At 44.7% G+C, this 19,555-nt stretch overlaps 1 protein-coding gene across 1 annotated transcript in view; it reads left to right on the top strand.

Moving 5' to 3' along the window:
• Nucleotides 1-19,555, top strand: part of LOC146811665 (serine protease 33-like) — a 230,245-nt gene that overhangs the window by 19,181 nt on the left and 191,509 nt on the right. The window contains exon 2 of the mRNA XM_085618637.1: nucleotides 7,734-7,760. Coding sequence (XP_085474763.1) covers nucleotides 7,734-7,760 — 27 coding nt within the window. The remainder of the gene's footprint in view (nucleotides 1-7,733; nucleotides 7,761-19,555) is intronic.

Genomic DNA, 19,555 nt, shown 5'->3' with positions numbered 1-19,555 from the left:
ACTGTGCAGGGATTAACAGGGGGCCATTCCCCCAACCAAAGGCTTCTGAGGCAATGGAGGCCCTGCTAGGGCCCCCAAAGTCCCTTTCTAACAGGCTTTTTATGTCAGAAAACCGAACATGAAAAGCCTCCCAGAAACCAACATCATAATCAAAACACCGTTCTTAAGGGATTGCATGGTGGTTCCGACTGTCTGATGAGCTCAAGGAGCCTGTCGGAATCCTGCCAGAATGACCGTCCAGTTTGAATCCTGACTGCTGTAATCATAATACGTGGGTCGGAATTCAAACCAAGGATGTCGGTATGAAAGCCTCCGACCACAGGTCAAAGGCTTTCCAACCAACATCCAAATAAGGGCCTAAGTGTGGTTTAAAGGGGCTTAGAGACCGATTCTTCATTATTCCCGCAACACATATTTTAACTTAACTGAACTACGCTAAAATAGGGGGAGATAGTATTGATTGTGCTTATCCACCATTTCCCCAGTTTTAAAAATGTCTTGGAGAGAAAACGTTTGGCGTTTCATCATTTGGAGTTCCAAGATTAGGTTTTTCCACAAGTTCTTGAAATGAAAGGTCACCTTGCTTTTTTATCCAATAAAGATAAACACGTTCTGGTAAGCCAGTACCGGCATATGCAGCAACTGTCACTCTCACCAGGAACGGGCAATAATGTCCTACATGTGAGACGTAGCGAGGCAATTAGTGGCCCTGAACTAGAAAAAGAGAGATCCACCACATTCAGCTCACTGGTTCACTCGACTATTATAGGTGATGACAATGAAAACAAGCATGGGCAAAGGCAATAGATCTTGCCTTTTTGACTACTGGCATTGTCAATGTGTTTGTCAATACCTATTGCCACTGATGTACAGCATTGGAAATGCCTTTTTTCTGATGTTCTGCAGGATCAGCAAAAAAAAGAGCACAATGATGTCAGCTTGTGCATCCTGGACTAGGCATCATAACATGTTGCGACTGTGCCAATATGTATGGACTGTGTCAATATGTATGCGGGTGAATGCGTTATGACCCATGCACATGCAAATGTCACTACACATGCATATGCATATGTGGGCATCATTTAAAATTGTTATTTTATTATTCGAAGATGGCAGACACCACCTGGAAGGTAAATGTAAATTGAATTTTTACTTAGGACAAAGCACTTTTTTAAATCTGAGCAGACCAACATCATATGGTACCTGTAGGGTGCAAAAAAACTGAAAGGATATTGCATTGGGAGGGGTGGGGAAACAACGGAGGAGCGGGTGGGGGAGAAGTCTATGCAAGAGTGAGAGCAATGTAAAGTGGCTGGGTGAGGAAGGGAAAAGCTTGAGGTGGGGAGAAGGGGAGTTCATAAATAAGAAAACAAACCAAAAATCACCTGTGAAGTAAAAGAATTGGGCAAACTGGGTTGGAGAAGTGGAGGGAGCAACACATAGTGCTCTGGGGTGCTGGGCTCACAAGCAAGAGAGCAAGAAAACACATGAACTCTCATGGAGTGCTTAAAAAGGTTGTTGCCTGAACATGAGCGGTGGAAAGATATACATCATCCATTCAGAAACATAGGTTCCGACACGGTTTAGGGGAATCTCAATGCTGTTCGGAGCCTTTCTGATGGACATTGTAATTAGACCCTTGGTGTTTGAAGAGGTTCCTAGAGCTTTTGGCCCCATTTCACTGCACCCATGCTGCACCATTGAAATCATGACCCTAGTGATTGCAAGAGAAGGGAACTTCTGACTGCCTGTTTATTAGTTAAATATATCAATATTAGGTGTTTGGAGGAGTTCTGGCAGCTTTTGGGCCCGATGCCACTGCACCTGCTGCACCATTCAAATCATGATCCTAGTACCTGAGAGAAACTGCACTTGTGACTGCCTATTTAGTTATACAATATAGCAATAATTGGTGTTTAGTGAAGTGCCTAGAGCTTTTGGTTCTGTTGTCACTGCACCTGCTGCATCAATGAAATTATGACCATATTGCCTGCTAGTTAACTGCACTTGTGACTTTCTTGGTTAGTAGCAACATTTAATAATAATCTGTGTTCTGTAGGCTCCCTAGACCTTATAGCCCCAATGCCACTGCACCTGCTGCACAATTCAAAATGTTCCCCTTTCAACTGCAAGGTAAATGCCTGATTAGTAGTAAAATGTGGCAATATTAGGCGTTTAGAGGAGTTTTGACAACTTTTGAGCCCGGTGCCACCTCACCTGCTGCACCATTCAAATCATGACCCTAGTGCCTGAAAGATAACTGCACTTATGACTGCCTGTTTAGTTGTAATATATATCAATATTCGGTATTTAGTGAGGTGCCTGCAGCTTTTGTTCACAGTGCCACTGCTCCTGCTGCACTTTTGAAATCATGACCCTAGTGCTTCCTAGATAACTGCACCTATGACTGTTTATTTAACTAAAATATAGCATTATTAGGCATTAGAGGAGTTCTGACAACTTTTGGCCCCGGTTCCACTGCACCTGCTGCTCCTTTGCCTGCAAGATAACTGCACTTGTGACTGCCTATTTAGTTGTACAATATAGCAATAATTGGTGATTAGTGGGGTGCTTGGAGCTTTTAGTCGCGGTGCCACTACATCTGCTGCACTTTTGAAATCGTGACCCTAGTCCTTGCTAGATAACTGCACTTATGACTGACTGTTTAGTTGTAAAATATGGCAATAAGTGTGTTTAGAGGAGTTCTGCCAACTTTTGGGCCTGATTCCTTTGCACCTGCTGCACCATTCTAATGATGATGACTGTGCTGTGTATTTCAGTTACAGTGTGGTATTTGGGATACATGAACATGTGTGCGTATGAATGGTTAAATGTGTATGGCTGACTGAGAGCCTATTATGTCAAATGCACTTGTGGCACTGGAATACCTTTCATCATATATGGCACAGTCACATATATAATACAAACATATAACCCTTTTTAAACTGGTAAAGATTTAAAGTGGGGAAAACGTTCTGCAAAAATGTTCATGATATAGAACATTCTGCTGCATTTTCAATTTCTCCCACTTAAAATAATGGCTGTATTTTTCAAGTATAAATATTGCACCATGTTTTCCAGCCACTGGGAGCAAGGTGCCTGCTGTGTGTAAAGGCAACACTCTGAAATGGGAGAAAATTAAATTGAAGAGTTAACTTTATGTTTAGGTGGATTCCATAAAAGTCATCATTTAAATTGAATTCCATTTCCAAGTGTCATATTTACAAACACCAGGCATCTTGCTTCCAGTGGCCTGCAGAATTTAAAGTGTAAAAACATATTTCATAAATCCTTAAGACATAATTGGCTTAATTGAAAGTGGAGAAAAACATTAAGACAATGTTTCATAGAAATATTTTATTTCACTTTAAATTCTTCCAGTTTAAAAAAGAGGACTGTATTTTTCAGTTATAAGACAGCACAGTGGCTACAGGCTACTGGGAGCAAGAGGCCTGCTGTTTTTAAATGTGACAGTTTCAAATGGGAGAAAATTAAAATGAAGAGTTAACTTAATCATTAAGGTAACTTTTAATTTAAATTTTCTACCAATTAAAAACGTTCAGAAACATCATTTTGTTTTTGTGCTCCAATACTGAGTTGACAAGCATTAAAGAGTTAAATACCTCAGTGCTTCAGTTCTTTGCCTCTGTGCCCTGGGCCATAAATCTGACTCTGCTCATTATCAGGCCCTGATATCTGCAGAATGAAGGAACTAATGTAAAATAAACACAGCCTTCCCTTAGCTTTAAAAGAAAAATGTGATCCTGTGCTTTTATAAAAATGAACTTAGGGCTGTGAGCTACTCTGAAGGTGTCAAGAAGCTACTGGTAGCTAGTGATCTACTGGTTGGAGACACCTGGTGTAAACACTATGTGAAATGTCCTTATACTAGCTGTCTCTACAGGCATTCTAAACCCTCGTTCCCCCAATTCGCAATAGCAACACCCCTCACTACCACTAAGAATGAAGCATGGTCCTTTTTGTTCAAAATGTGGGTTAAGCTTACACTATTTAACAAAAATAAACAATCTTATTGATTACTGTTGTTTGTAATCCAGTCCAGGGACTGGAAGGTAGGTGCATAGCTTGCTCAGTAAGATTGTTGGGGGAGCTTCAAATTTCCCAACAATCACACTGGCCTGTCATAGTAAAATACATTATTTGAGAATCAGAGCAAGAGAGGGCTTAAGGGACAGTGGTAAGGGATTGGAGTGCAGATTGTTATGGGTGCTAAAAAGAATTTGTGTTGTAAAATAACTACAGAGAGGTGAGAGTGTGTGTATGTTTTTGTCCTTGTGTGCATGTAAACATCTAAGGTGGAATTCAACAGCTGCTTCACCATACCTGACTGAAAGCAACTGTACCCAACTATTTGGGTTTCTGTTTGAGCAGAGAGAGCGGAAACATTATTTTTATTTTTCTGCTGACAGGTACAACCGCCATTTTGGACGGCTGCAGACCAGCTGATTTCTATCAGCCAAAGGCAAGCCTGTCTGCGCCTGTCTGTGCCTGGGCGGCGCCATGCCCAACTTGTGGTCCTTCAACCTAGGGACCTTAAGGAGGCATGTTCAGCTAAACTTAATTTGTTTGATGGAGAAGTAGGGCACTGTCAGAAATGTATGTTTCACCTTAATTGTATGTTCAACTTTAACTCAGTGAACTCAATTAGTATGCCCCACCTGTTGATGAGGAAAAGTCCTTCAATGACAATGCTTGAGAAGTGTCCAACCAGATACATATTCGTGGGCATTAATTAATTATCGCTCCCTTATCAAACAGAAATCTGAGATTTTTGGCTTCATTCACTCACTGTCCCTTGACTGCCTATTCATCACTGAGACCTGGGCAAAAGAGGATTCAGGGCCTGATTTGGTGGCCTGAGGTCTGCCCAGGTTATGCTATTTTGGAGAGTGATGGTCAGGGCCAGAGGGGGATGTTTTTGCTATAATTGAACATGAGGTTTTTATCAGCACCCTCAATCCTGTGACTAAGAGCACAGGCGACTCTCTGGAGCCAGCCCTATTTAGGCACAAAACTCTCAGCCAAGTACACCTTTTTGGATTTCCTGGTATATTGTCCGCTGGGCCCAGCCACAGGGCAACTTCGCTGAGGGCTGGTGTCAGACCTTAGAGCCGCACCTGATGTCCTCTCAATTTACCGTTGTAGGGGACTTCAATTTTCATTTTGATAACTCTTTGTAAAGACTCTGCCCTTTTCCTTGAACTGATGTCAAACTTTGGATTTGAGCAGTGGGTGCAATCTCCTACCTACACAATTGGCCAGACTTTAGATGGAATTTTTACCAATCATTACAAATTGTTTTTTGAGGAAGTATAGCATCTTAGCTGGGTAGATCACCAGGTGATCTGGTTTAAAGTCTCTACCCACGCCCATAAATAGGAATCAGCTCCACTCCACCCGCCTAAACAATTACTTTTCAAGAACATAAAGAAATTCACTTCTGACTGTTGGGAACAGTCCATTGAATCCTCCATAGTAGCCCAGGACAGTTCTTTCCCTTTTTTGCAGAAGGTTTCCAAGACTGTACACAGCTCTGGATATTGTTTCTCTCCTCAAAACCAAGGGTGCAATCAGATGTAAGCCCTCTGCACCTTGGCTTTCAACAGAACTTATGACCCTTAGGCAGGAATGCCGCAGACAAGAACGGAAATGGAGGGCAAATCCATGCCTTAGTGAAAAAGTGATACATAAAGCACTTCTTCTGTGATATAAACAGGTTATAGTGCAGACTAAAGCATCCTTCTTCATGGAGAAAATCAGGTCAGTTAATAACTCCTCTAAGTTGCTGTTCAAGGTAGTGAAGGAACTATCAAAACCTCCCACTCAGCGTGCACTTAATTCCTCTCAAGAGTATTGTGACAAAGTAGCATTCTACTTTTGAGATAAAGTTCTTGACATCTTCTCGAATTTCAATCTACCTGTTGCAAATAAATAATTTTTTGATAAATCATATCTTGTCTTCCTGACAACTTTTTCTCAGTTTTCCCTTCCATCTCTGACCTGCATGCCAAGGACTTATTGCTGAGCTTAAAATCAAGGTCCCCGTCTGGTCAATGTACACCTAAAATATTACAGCTTGTTCCAGATCCTATAGCTAAATTTTTGTAGAAGATGTTTAATTGCATGCTCCAATCGGACATTTTTCCTGCTATCTGGAACGAAACTGTTGTCACTCTGTTCCCTAAGAAAACCAGTGCAGATCCTAGTGATATGAAAACATCTTTGCCCCATCTTTTTGCTGCCGGCTCCTGCTATGATCCTAGAAACATCTATCAATTAGGAGCAGATTAAATGTTTTGACAATTATGGAATCCATATCCTTCTCAAAATGGGTTTCATGCCGGCTAATAGTAAAGGGTCTGACCTTATTGTGGCTGTGGACAGCATCCGTTTCCAGGCCTATCGTGGTGGATGGCTATCTTGGTAAGGTTTGACCTGTCTGCAGCATTTGATACTGTCTCATCTGCATGGATGGTTCAGTGTCTGCAGCAAGCTATGGTGAATGGGACTGCCCTGCAGCTTTTCCAATCTTATCTATCTAGCAGGGTGCAAATTGTAAGCTGCGGCTGTTTGAAGACAAAGGCTTTTCCCTCCCCTGTGGGGTGCCTCAGGGCTCATTCTTTAACCCAACTCTTTTTAATCTATATGTGGCCCATCTGGGTGATCTGGTGCTTTCATTTGGGTTTCAAGTACTGTCCTATGCAGATGCTACTCAAATGATTGTATCCATTTCCAATGTAATGCACTTTACCTTTATATTGACAGCTCCTCCCTGAACAAACTTCAGGTTGTACAGAATGCTGCAGCCCACCTTTTCTGAACATTCCCAAACGGCACTCGCTTAGAGATAGGGATTGTTCCCTTAATTGGCTTCCCGTTAGGTGGTGAATTCCCTTCAAGGCCTCGTACTTAGTTTTTGAGGCTCTTCACCAGAAGGTCCCCAGCTAAATGAATGTTCTTTTCCATTCGAACACTCCTGCCAAACTACTTACACCCTCACGCTGTAAAAAATTTAGGATCCTCAGATTTTGGAAGACTAGATGGGGTGCACATTCCTTTTCGGTGGCGGACACCAAATTATGGAACACTCTGCCTACCTATCTCTCTGAAGCATATTCTTTCATATCCTTCAAAAAACATCAGAAAACCTGTTTTTTTCATCTCAGAATCCTTCATTCTTGGCTGCACTGCTCTTGTTGATCTATCTGTCCTGCTAAAGCGCTTTGGCACTTATGGGTTTAGTGTGCTTTACGAATTATATCCTATTAACCAGAGAATCCATTTTTCATGGGTTTGAACGAACCCCAAACAGACTCCCCTGAAGCTACACCCATGCTGAATCAACAGTTTTGACAGGAAAATATGACCACCTCCTCAACCCCAGAAACAGGTTCTGTCCAGTGGTGCAAGGAAACTTGACCCCCCACCCCCCACCTGGATTGATAATATAATACAGTTATGAATTTATGTGAAGTTGGCCCCTCACACTTTCGGGACCTGGTGCCACTGCACCTGCTGCACTATTGATAGCTACATACCTGGTTCTGCTAATTTTATGTGCAGTGTGAGCTACCTCACAGTGCTGTGAAGGGCATCAGTTTCCGATTCTCTTCATCCAACATTTTCCGTTAACTTAATCAACATGACCTTGTCTTAATCCACTGATGGTCTTGCAGAGTGTTTTGACTTTATCCACTTTCTTTCTTTTCCAGGGCTCCTTGGAATGGCCTCTGCACAAGGTGAGACGCTTGATAAAACATATTTTTAAAGATTTCTTTGTCCATTTGTTTTATTGCCTGAATGTTGATACCAAGCCTTGTATTAGGATCTGTGTGCAGGTCAAGGCTTCAACCCAGAATTGGTTGATAAAATAATAACGATGATTTTGGTTAAGGTACTAATCATTCGTGTTAAAGATTTCACAAGTGTTCTAGCAGTCACAAGACCAAAGGTAAGTTGAGTCCCTTTACAAGGTTTTGGAACTTCAGGGTGACTTCCAATGCATTTGGTGGAGATATTTTATTGCGTATAATTAATGGACCCATCAACCCCCCCCCACCAATCTCTTTTAAACTTTTGAGCTCCTGTCCATTCAGATAGAAGCTTTAGTTTTTGTTGCAGTAATGTAAAATGCAAGTGGAAATATAAACCCACCAATATGGAGCATGTAATTTGTCCCATGCATATATTTGCAGCATGTTTGTGTAATATGCTTTATAAATTCAAATGTGTAACAATATGCAAATATGTTAGTTTTGCAAAGGTAAGTCATTTTACAATGGTTATAAATCCATCCATTGACCTCACACAGTGCAATAAATGAATAAATTAACATTAATGCTGTAGAACTGTAGGCTCAGGCTGAAGGTAATGTGTTTTCAGAACTAAATCGCAATAGAATATTGCAGTATAGGTGTGACTTAATTTTCTTATTGCAGATGAGTAGTGATGTCAATACTAGACTGTAGTTCAAAAATTAGAGTCAGATTTTTAAACATGGATTGCAGGCTTCCATGTACCACACCAAGCATTACTGAAGCACTGACAGAGTGTTCCTTGAATGGTGTGCACTATAGTAGCACATGCATCAAATGCATTATTCCTCTAAAAGGAAATATTCTGGAGTGCAACGTTTTGACTTTGACTCACTTTGCTATATTTTGATTTTTTTTTTAGATCTTGCTACAGACAGCTTTGCTGTCTGGATGTACTCATCTCATCAATTCTTTAAACAGTACAATAGGAAGTTATGAGAGTAGGTGGGGTTTGGGTTAGCCCCCTTCACCAATTGGCGCCCATGTCTTTTTCTGGTTTGCCTTTTCTTGCAAATCTGTAGAACAAGACCATGGCATTTTCAAGAATGATTACATTGTCCCAATTGGTGATGGGGTATCAAGTAGCCCTTTTGTTAGTTTACAAAAGTCACATGAGAATGGCTTTCAATTGCGAGCAAGTGTGTGCTCTTTTATTTATTCACAATGACTATTTGGTTTTGGAAGTGAGTGCTGTTTTCATCCATAAAGAGACCGTGATATGATCTATTTGCTCTTGCACATCCATTTGTCTTATTTTGCAATCATGACATCATGTTGTTGGATATATTTTTATTGTTATTTGGTTCACAAAGTAAATTGCGCTGGTAAGTTTGCTTTTTTAAAGATGCAATGGAAACGCTGGCATTTTACAAAATGTGTCTACTATCATTATTTTGCTGTGTATGCCTTTTAAATTCACCTCTTACAATATAAACTTAGGGCCACAGTCACAAGGAGCTATCACTGAATTTATGGCACTTTATCGCAGCCGAAGTTGTGATAAATTTACCACCCCCTTCACAAGCTGGTGCTAGCAGCCATTATCACCAGTTTACATGCGATAGTAGCCGCAAAAAACATCGCCACAGAGGGCCCACACAAATATCGCTAATGAGAGGCAGAGTAGGCGTTCCCGTGCCAAAAGGCACGACAACACCACTCCTCAACATTCATAACGAACAGCCACATCAGCGATAAGAACACAAAACAGGCGAAAAGGCGCGTTAGCACCAGGAAACCTACCCCTGCTCTGACCTGGTGTTAAGTCGGACGGCAGCCTGCACCACAAAAGGGAGACCAGCCCAGAGCTACACCTGAAGAACAACAGATGCCAAGGACCCACCCATCATGCAGCCCGGACACCCAAGTGGGCCTCATCAACCACCGCCACCATCCCAGGACCCCAACCCACACCCGGAACACCCCCCCTCCCTCCCCAGACCACCACAGACGCAGGGCAGACAAAGACAGCGGACCCCCAGGAAACGTACCAGCCTCACAGACCCAACTTCTGATAATGTCACCATCCACTACAGGCTGAAAGGGACAATCCTCCTACGCATCCTGACCATCATCGCCTAACAGGCCTATGGCACCAACATAGCGGACAACCAACATCCCACCCCACACCAAGCTGCTGGATTGGCTGCTCCTGTTGGCTCCTGGCACCCCCAAACAACATCCACCAGAGTGGAGAAGTCTCACAGACAGCCACATCCAAGTCCCCCACACCTGTCCTGGACATCACCATCACTGGTACCCCAATCCTCATACATCCAACACAATGCGCAGGATCTGCTGGAGACCAAGCAAGGACCATACGCCATAGCAGGATGCATGCACGTGTTGGGGACAATCCATAGCAGACATGTCTGACCTGTGCCCCAAGGTGACACAGCACACAATCCCCGCAATATTAAGCACAAGTCTCACATCAATGTGCAGGCAACAACAGAACACTGTGGAACCTCCAACAATGTCACCCCCAAATGCCCAGCCACTGTGCATGAGTCCTTCACCCTCCAACATCAATCAGCAACCAGCCTACCCAGGATGGCAACAATGGAAATGCACAGCCCCATGGCAAGTTTCAAATGGACACCCTACTCACCTCAACTCCACAACCATGCAACTCCCAACTCTGGAAATGCACACATCACAAAATCACTAACAACATGCACAACAACATGACCACCCACCAGACATGACAGAACAACTCACAATGGTTACCTGGCCAAGCCTTGAACATGAGCCATCAACTGCATGGCACCTCAGCCACACAACATCCAAATGTGGGGAGAGGTGGCAACCAGGCATGTGTGAAGGATGCAGGAGAACCATGGTTGGGAAAGTACATAATACAAAGAGTGGCGGAGATCTGCTGGACAGACCGCAGTATGCAGAACACACCCATATCCATGGCAACACACACCTCTGGTGTATGGAGTCTAGTGGACAGTGGACGCAACCATTTCACCCCAGCCAGTGGGGGACCTTGTGGAAATGTTGCCTGTTACGCACCCCCCAAGCGTGATCAGAGTGGGATGGCCGGGCGTACGCCATGCCATCATAGGGGTGTGAATAAAAAGCACGTAGCCCTGGGTGTGGTCCTCTTCCAGAAAGCAAAACTTCCCTGCCAGGTCAACACCTCTCACCCCGCCACAAGGCCGAGGCCGTCCTCGTGAGTGGAGTTGCCTGCGATGCTGTGCGCCTGCCGGACCCCGGCATGCTGGACCACAAACCCTTCATTCCCGTCCCTGCGCAGCTAGGCCACACTTATCACCTGCCGACACTGGCATGTGTCAAGTAGGGCCCACCACGTGCCGGCGCAAGCTCCAAGCCCGAGTGCCGTGACCATGGCAGCCTCCTCAGTCCATTACGGCCTCCACGACACAGGTCCGCTTTACTCCTTAATCGTTGATGTACTCTACTGCCGCCTTCGGACTACTCTTTGGCCCAGTTGGTCACATGTGCGAAAATGTGTCCAAATTCATGAATGGCAGTGACCCCAATTATGGGACGGCAGCCAGAGCACCAGACCCACCCCGATCAGTGAGGCATAGTTCCATATGGGCTAGTTGCGACACGTGGTGCCACTAACCCTGTTCAACGCCAGCCTGCGACACGTGGTGCCACTAACCCTGTTCAATGCCAGCCTGCGACACATGGTGCTACTTACCCTGTTCAACGCCAGTCTGCGACACGTGGATGAGGGACCAGGACTACCCTGTGGACCAGTAGGTCCCACATCCAGCATCTTGGAGAAAATCATGAATGGCAGAGTCCACACCAGTGGTCGCACGGAGAGGAGTAAGAGGAAGATGCAGCTCAGTCCGGTTCAGGAGGTGACCGGACACTATCAACAACTGACCTGATGCCATCAACCCTGTTATTGCGTGTCCGCATCACGTGGTGCCACTGAACCTGAACTACGCAGGCTGGTGGGGCCATCCAACCTATGCCGGCAACACTCGGTGAATGGCTCGTGCTGACCGCTGCTTCCGGCCTACACTGCGGTCCAGTAGGACACAGACTCTTCATTTTGCATTGGCTGAGTTCATATCAGCATACCGGCATCATCGCAGACTGCATCCCCTCTCAGCCCTGGTGCCACTAAGTCTGTTCCCCAAGAATCATGGACACTCTCTGGTCTAACTTTGGTGGCGTCTGAGTCCATGGCCCAGTGGGCAGTTTTCATCCTCATGTAGCTGATACCGAATTGGTGGTGACAACGAGGCTGTCGAATTCCACTCCTCCATTTGCTGCTCCCAGATAAAATCAAACCTTTCGGCGTCATGCCCTGGAGGACACCTTCCACTGTCCCCTGATAGCCTCCGCAACATACACCTCAGACATTGACGATGACCCGCTCAGGTCGCATGGCCCATCTGACTGCACCGCAAGTCACCATCCCGTGGCTGGGTGCCTGTGCCGAGTGCTGTGCATGCGGGCCACTAACTCTGTACTAGTTAGGTCCGGGACCCCTTCTTCTGAGAAATTGGATGGCCTCTGAAGCATTGGACTTGAAGTCATCAACGCTGTTAGACCTGGTACCATTGGCGTGAGTCTCCCTTCGATTTTTTCTGATTGCCTCCTCTGTTTTTGATCTGTTTGCTCGTTTTAGATGCTTTGGGCACTTTGCCACTGCTATTCAGTGCCACAGTGCAAGTGCTCCCTATGGTAAATTGATGTATTGATTAGTGACTCCATGATTGGGTTATTTGATTTACTTGTCAGACCCTAGTCTAGTGCATCATGTGTGCCCAGGGCTTGTAAATCAAATGCTGCTGGTGGGCTTGCAGCACTGGTTGTGCCACCCACAGAAGCAGCTTGTAAAATGTGTCTCAGGCCTGCCATTGCAGAGCCTGTGTGCAGTCTGTGACTGCCATGTCGACTTGGTAAGTGCACCCACTTGCAAGTCCTTAAAACTTCCCTTATCTTCATATCAGACACCCCTAAGGTAGGCCTAAGGGCAGGGTGCATTGTAAGTATAAGGTAGGACATGCCGTGGTGTGTGTGGCATGACCTAATAGTGAATTACAGCCATTTTCGTTTTTCTCTATTGCAAGGCTACCTGTTCCCCATAGGCCAGAATGGGCAGTTTGATTATTACATCCTATAATCCTAAACTGACCAAGGGAAAATGGTAGAAATTAGAATTTAGTATGCCTGAACTCAGAATAAGAAAATACATATTTTAGTGAAGATGGTTTTAACATTCTGTGTTTGAAAATACCACTTTTAGAAAGTAGGTATTTTCTTGCCTATCTGTCCAAGCCTGCCTCTGCTAGGTTGTGAATTGTGTGTCTGGTTTTGTGAGTGACAGGGGCTGGGGGATTCCAGGAGACAGGGTGAGTCAGCACAGGGCTGAATAGAGAGATCTGCATGTAGATGGGTGGGAGGAGTTGCACCTGGGACCTGAATAGGGCTGTGCCTTCCCTCCACAATGCTGGCTCCACCGCCTGTGGTGCGTCTGATGTCCCTGGTCTACACTGTGAAAGGAAAGAAGGAGTCATGTAAACAGAGTGCTCTAGGACTGACCAGAGCTGGTTTGGACTAGGCAAAGGCCTCTCTACCTTCAGAGAACAAAGGGAAAATGAGAATAAAAGAGGGGACCCAGACCCCAGAACTTTAGATCACTTCTGGAACAACAAGACAAACCTCTGTCAAGGAGAAGAACCAAAGGACGCTGTAGGAGTTGTCCTTCCCCCTGCCAGTCTGCTGTGTTGCTGGGTTGGCCTACAGTGGTGTATTCAGTGCCAAGGGGAGGAGAAGGTACTTTCAAAGGACTTTCATCATCTTGCAGAATATTACTCCAAGGGCTTGAACTTGTGCTTGCCTCCTTCTGAAGTCTCAGGGACAGCTCCCCTCTGAATTTTCTTACTGGGAATTCTGTCTGCAGAAGCCTGCGTGTCACTGGGAGCTGGAAGTGTGACTCATCGAGAAGAAGCGTGTCGCAGCTGTTGCAGTCGTATCGCCGGAGAAGCGTGTCGCTGCCGCAAAAGGTCGCCGCCACATCACCAGAGAAGCGTGTCCTCGTCAAAGCTGTTACCCGACGCATCACTGAAGAAGTGTGACGCCGCCGCAGAGGTCACTTTTCGCATCACCGGAGGAGCGTGTCGCATGGCCTATCGCGGCTCCCAAGTTACAGAGTCGCCGCACGGCCGCAGGGCGTGCACGCATCGTCTACACATCGTCACATCAAGGGCGCCATCTTATCGCATCGGATTGTCGCATCGCATCAAGGCGCCATCTTGCCGCATCGCAGCCGGGCCACAGTACGAGGCTCTACGCATCACCTCCTCTCCGGTAAGGATCAAGACGCATTCCCTACTCTGCGCAAGCATTGAGGCGCCACGCATCCTCTCCCCCAAAGCAAGGAACCGACGCATCTCCAACACTGTGAGCCTTTTGTTTATTTTGCATTTCGCATCCAGATACTTTTGTGAGAACTTTGTTGCATTTACCATCAACTTGAACTAAGTTACTTCTACCATCTTTAGGTCTATTTTTAGTACAGTATTGTGGATTTTTGTCATTTGTGGTCTTGTGTTAAGTCTATATAAAGAATACTTATTTCTATAAAACCTGTGTGGTGTCCATCTGTAGTGTTTTCACTGTATTGCTGTATGTGTTCACAAATGCTTAACACACTGTCTCTGAGATAAGCTTGTCTGCTCGTGCCAAGCTACCAAGGGGGTTAGCAGGGGTTATCCAGTAGTGTAATCCCCTTTCCCTGACTTTGAAGAAAGGGTCCCTATTTGGTCAAAGGTACCTACCACTGCCAACTAGAGACCCCCAGTTCTAACAAATGCCATTTCTCTGTGGCCCTGTGCTGTATGCAGCCTCCGGGCCCAAGAGCGTCCCAGCAGGGCTCACACACCAAATCGAGTCCTGACCGGCCCGGACGTGGCATCACCACAGGAGGCACACACCACCACCGCAAGGACCACTTCCAACAGCCATCTGCCACAGTCGACACGGTGGTCCTGACAGACTTACGGAGTTGCTCAGACCTGTTGTGGATGCCATCATCGGCCTGATACCCTGCTCAGCACTCCAGTTGCCAGTGACTCAGACTTAGTGCACCGCAAGCCATTGCCCATTACTGATTGACATTTGTGCTGTGGAGATGTTGCCCATCAATGTCACCTCATGCAGTGGGGAAGAACTGGGACTATGATGAGGAAGATGTGTCAAGTGTGCGGATGGGAGATGGCACAGACAATGGGAGGGCAGCAGACAACATCCCCAAGGCAGGAATGCAGACTGGAGGTGGTAGTCGAGCCACACACCCAGAACCATTACTGGTTATTGTGCTGTGGACTGCACATGCAACTGTCACCTTAGACAGTGTGGGAGGCCTGGGACGTTGATGAGGAAGTTGATGCAGGTGTAACACACCCCACTGCATCTTCATCAGGACTAACATGAAGGGACACAATGCTAGCATTGCATTCACCTGAGCGCGCTCATTTCTAGTGCCCCTACCTCAGTGCACTGCAACTCACGGAACTTCCTGACTGAATTTCAGGTGACCTATGTCCTTACTCCGGCTTCCTCCATGTTGCTGTGCAGTTGACTTTGTTATGCATGTATTTTCTGTTTCCGTTGCACTGGTGTCCAATGTTCAAGTTGTTGCCAGCACCAAGCATTCTGTGCGGGCTGGCTTACACTCACCCCACACACATCCAGCACAGGTGTCACTGTACATGTGGCCCTGCCAATAAAGGGGCCGGATGCATGTGCCCATAGCCAGTTCAACATGATATCGGCATGTGTCCCTGTGGTCTTGTTGTATGCATGAGTGCCCTGGGCCCTACGACATTACATTGTGCTGTGTACATCAGATGCAGATGTGTCACCGCAGGCAGCGGGTTGTAGCTTGGGCATGTAGCTTTGTCGTCACCCACTCTATTCGTAAGGGGAGCATCCAGGGCCATCGTATGCAGAGCCAACATGGGTGTGTGACTTCTATTTGAGCGCCCCTGCCCGTGGTTCTGTACTGTGAATGTGTATCTGCATGTGTTATCATGGCAGTGTGGGTCTCCTTAGTGGGGCGTTGGTGGCCCCTGAAGGGTGATGGACACCTATGTATGTGTCCTGGTCCGCATTCCATGGGTTCAGCCCGCACCCACACCTGTTGGGCCACCTCCTTTTGGCATGCAGGAACATGGCATTGGGGTGCGATGTGTGGGTGGGTGAAGTGTCGTGAGCCAGCTGTGCTTGCGGGTGGTTCCTTCTGTGTGTTCTGTTGCAGGCTGGGTGTTCTCCTCTGAGCAGCTTGGCTGTCCGGGTCCTGGTGGGGGGTTGCGTGTGTTATCCATGTGCTGTTGTAGGGCGTCGGTGTTGACTGTGTGGTGGTCCTCTCCGGCATTACTGATGTGTTGTATTCTGTGCTCTGCTGAATGTGCTGTGTGCCCCTCTGCCATGTGAAGGGGAGGTGCGTATTGACTTTGTGTTGACATATATGTAGGCGCATTGTGGAGGTTTGCATGCAGACTGCACGGCAACGTACATTTTGACTGTTTGGGGGGTGCTGGATTCTTCTGTGGGACAGTGTACATTTGGTCTACATGATGGATGTGATGTTGTACGCGTACATTTCCATTTCACAGTTTCCGGCTCCGTCAGATGTAGTAGGCATGTTTCTGTGCATGTGCGGATCCAGTTGTGTCGTCTGTTCTGCAGTGTCGGCTATGCGCATTGTTCCTCGTTGTTGTCAAGGTAGGTGTGCTGTTCATGCTATGTGTGTGTGCTGCAGTGTGCCAAGGGGATCTGGGCCATTGCCCTGGGTGATTGTGCGTGTGCAGTGTGGCACACCTTGTTGTGCATGTGTGCCATTGTGCCCACTCCCCCGTCCCCCCAGTCCCTGTTCGTTGCACTCCCTGTAGATGTTGTGTCAGGTCCAAGCTGTGTCCGTACTCCCTACTCCTTGCAACGTCTCCACACTGATGACTGTGGCCTGGGTTTCCTTCAGCTCCTCCTGTGGCGCCGGGCTGCCACCTCCTGTCGCCGTAACTGCCTTCTTGTTGGCCTCGGATTTGTACCTTGTTTGGGTTGTCACGTCATGCCAGCGCCTCTTGGCATCCAGTGTAGGCCTCCTCGACACTCCGGCTGCATTCAGGGTAGTCTGGTTGTGGGTCAGTTGGTGGTAGTGTTCTGTCACTGCCGTGACTCTGGGCTTGTATTCCTGTGGCCTGCACCCCATCTTCCTGTCCCTTTTCTCATTGTCCTTCCCCAACCCCGTTGTTCCTTGCTGGTGGTTTGTGGGTGTTGTGGGGTTCATGTTGTCCTCTGCGCTGGGTCAGGGTGCATCCATGTTCCTCCGTTCTTGGCTTGTTTCTGGTGTGTTGTTTCTGTGGTTTTTGTGGTGCATTTTCCCACCAGACGCATGGGATTTGCAAGCCTGTGGCTGGTTATCATTGCTGTTTATACCACGGCTGGCCTCATCGCAAGTTTTTTTGTGTTCACGTTTCGCATTTTAGCTGTGTGGCGTTGTTTTTAACGCAGACATTTGGCGTGTTATCTGGTGTCTATCGCATTGTACCGCCGTGTTGTGAATTCCTCGTTGACAGAGGGTTAATTGTGGGCATTAATTTATAATTATTTATTTATTAATTGGTTGTTAATTATTATTAATTAATTGATAATTATGTTAATTGTGCAATTTTTTTAGGAGCAGGTTGTGGGTTGATAGGGAAATAGGGTGGGAAGCAATTTAATTTTAATAAATGTATACTTTTTTTTATATATTAGTTATTACATTTTATTTTATAGTATTAACCGTGGGAATTAATTTATTAATGATTATCTATAATTTTCTTGTTAATTGTTATTAATTAATGAATGAATGAATTAATTAATTAATTGTTAATTAATTATGTTAATTGTGTCATGTTTTTAGAAATGAATGGTTGGGTTTTTAGGGGAATAGGGTGTGAGGTAATTTATTTATAATTAAATAACTATTTGTAAATTAATGCTAACTAATTCATTACATTTTAATTTGGCAATTGTGTAATTAATTTGATGTGTGAGTTGTGTGGTTTATAGTGGTAAATGGTGGAAAGTACATTATTTTAAATTAATTAATGATTTGTAGTTATTTGGTATTAATTTATTAATGTAAAATTAGTTATGGAAATTATGTAATTATTTTTAGGTGTGTGTTGTGGTGTTTATTGGGGTAGAGTGTGGAAAGTATTTAGTTCAAAATAATTAATAATTACTTGATCGTTCATATTCATTTATTACTTGATAAATATATTTGGTAATGTTTTATTTTTATTTTGTTTGTAGATTTTAGTTCTATCGGGGTAACGTTTGTTTAGTACATTAATTTTTATCTGTTTTAATGTGTTTTTTGTGTAATTGATAATTACATGTGTCAATTATGGAGGTACACTTTTAAAGAAAATTTAGATGTGTGTTGTAATTTGAGTGGTGTTATAGGATAGGAAAAAATATTAAATGTATGTAGTAATTATTGTTCACCAATAATTCCTGTTACAAAATAGTTATTTGTTTGTAAATTATTTTTACATTTAAAAAAATTATTCTTTGGATGTCATTTTTAGATTTTTTTAACATTACAAGACGTTTCTATCTTTGTAATTTTTTATATTTTTATGTTTTATTTCTTAGTTTTTTATTATATTTTGTATTGTAATTGATATTTTGTTTGTTTTAAAATTTGAATTGTCTTCAGTTGGAATAGTGATTTTTACCCTTCTGCTATCAAACACTTTACCTACTGCTGCATTCGCTGGAGTGGGAATAGTAATTTATACCCCTCCACTATCCAACACTTTCCCAACTGTTGCACTTGCTGGAGTGGGAATAGTATTTTTTTGCCCTTCGCTATCCAACACTATCTCGAGTGTTGCACTCACTGGAGTGGGAATAATAAATTATTCCTCTCCGCTATCCAACACTTTCCCTACTGTTGCACTCGCTTGAGTGGGAGTAGTAATTTTACACCTTCCCTTTATGACATTTTCTCTACTGTTGCACTCAATGTAGTGCAAATATAGGTTTAAAAAATATTAAATATTTTAATATTTTAATGTATAATATCATTTTTTATTATTCATTATTATGTTACAGGTGTATGTATATATATATATATATATATTTATAATTTTATATATATTTATAACATTTTAAAATTAATTAAAACTATTTATTAATTGTTTTTAATTAAATAAACATTTTGGTGCCGATTCGGATCCTGGAAAAATTTCCCCCGTCCGAATTGAATCTGGACTTTTTACCGTCCGAATCGTACAAGTAGCGTACAAACTGCCAAGTACGATTCGCATGGGAAAAACTCCATACGAATCACATCCGGAAAAGTCCCCCACACGTCCTCGGGTCGGAAATTGTGTCCGACACATCCCCGGACGATTTACCGTACGAATCGGAAAAATGAAGTCCGACCGCGCAAGTGCGATCACTCCCGTCCTTTCGATTTCACAACTGTATGGAAAAAACACCGTACGAACCGAACTCCCATAGCAAGCATGGAGACACGTGCCCGCATACGCGCCGAACACCCCACCACAGACCCCGCATGTACGCGCAAAATGCCCCCCGGCCGCGGATGTACACGCCGAACCCCCACCAGTGTATGCATGGAGCGTACCAACTCCCCACCCGTGTATGTACGGACCGTACCCCCACCCGTGTATGTACGGACTGTACCCCTACCCGTGTAT

The sequence above is a fragment of the Triturus cristatus genome, chromosome 7, assembly GCF_964204655.1.
Source record: "Triturus cristatus chromosome 7, aTriCri1.1, whole genome shotgun sequence".
In the NCBI taxonomy this organism is placed as follows: Eukaryota; Metazoa; Chordata; class Amphibia; order Caudata; family Salamandridae; genus Triturus; species Triturus cristatus.
The sequence above is the reverse complement of the archived record's forward strand: the minus strand, read 5'-3'. Positions and strand labels throughout refer to the sequence as shown.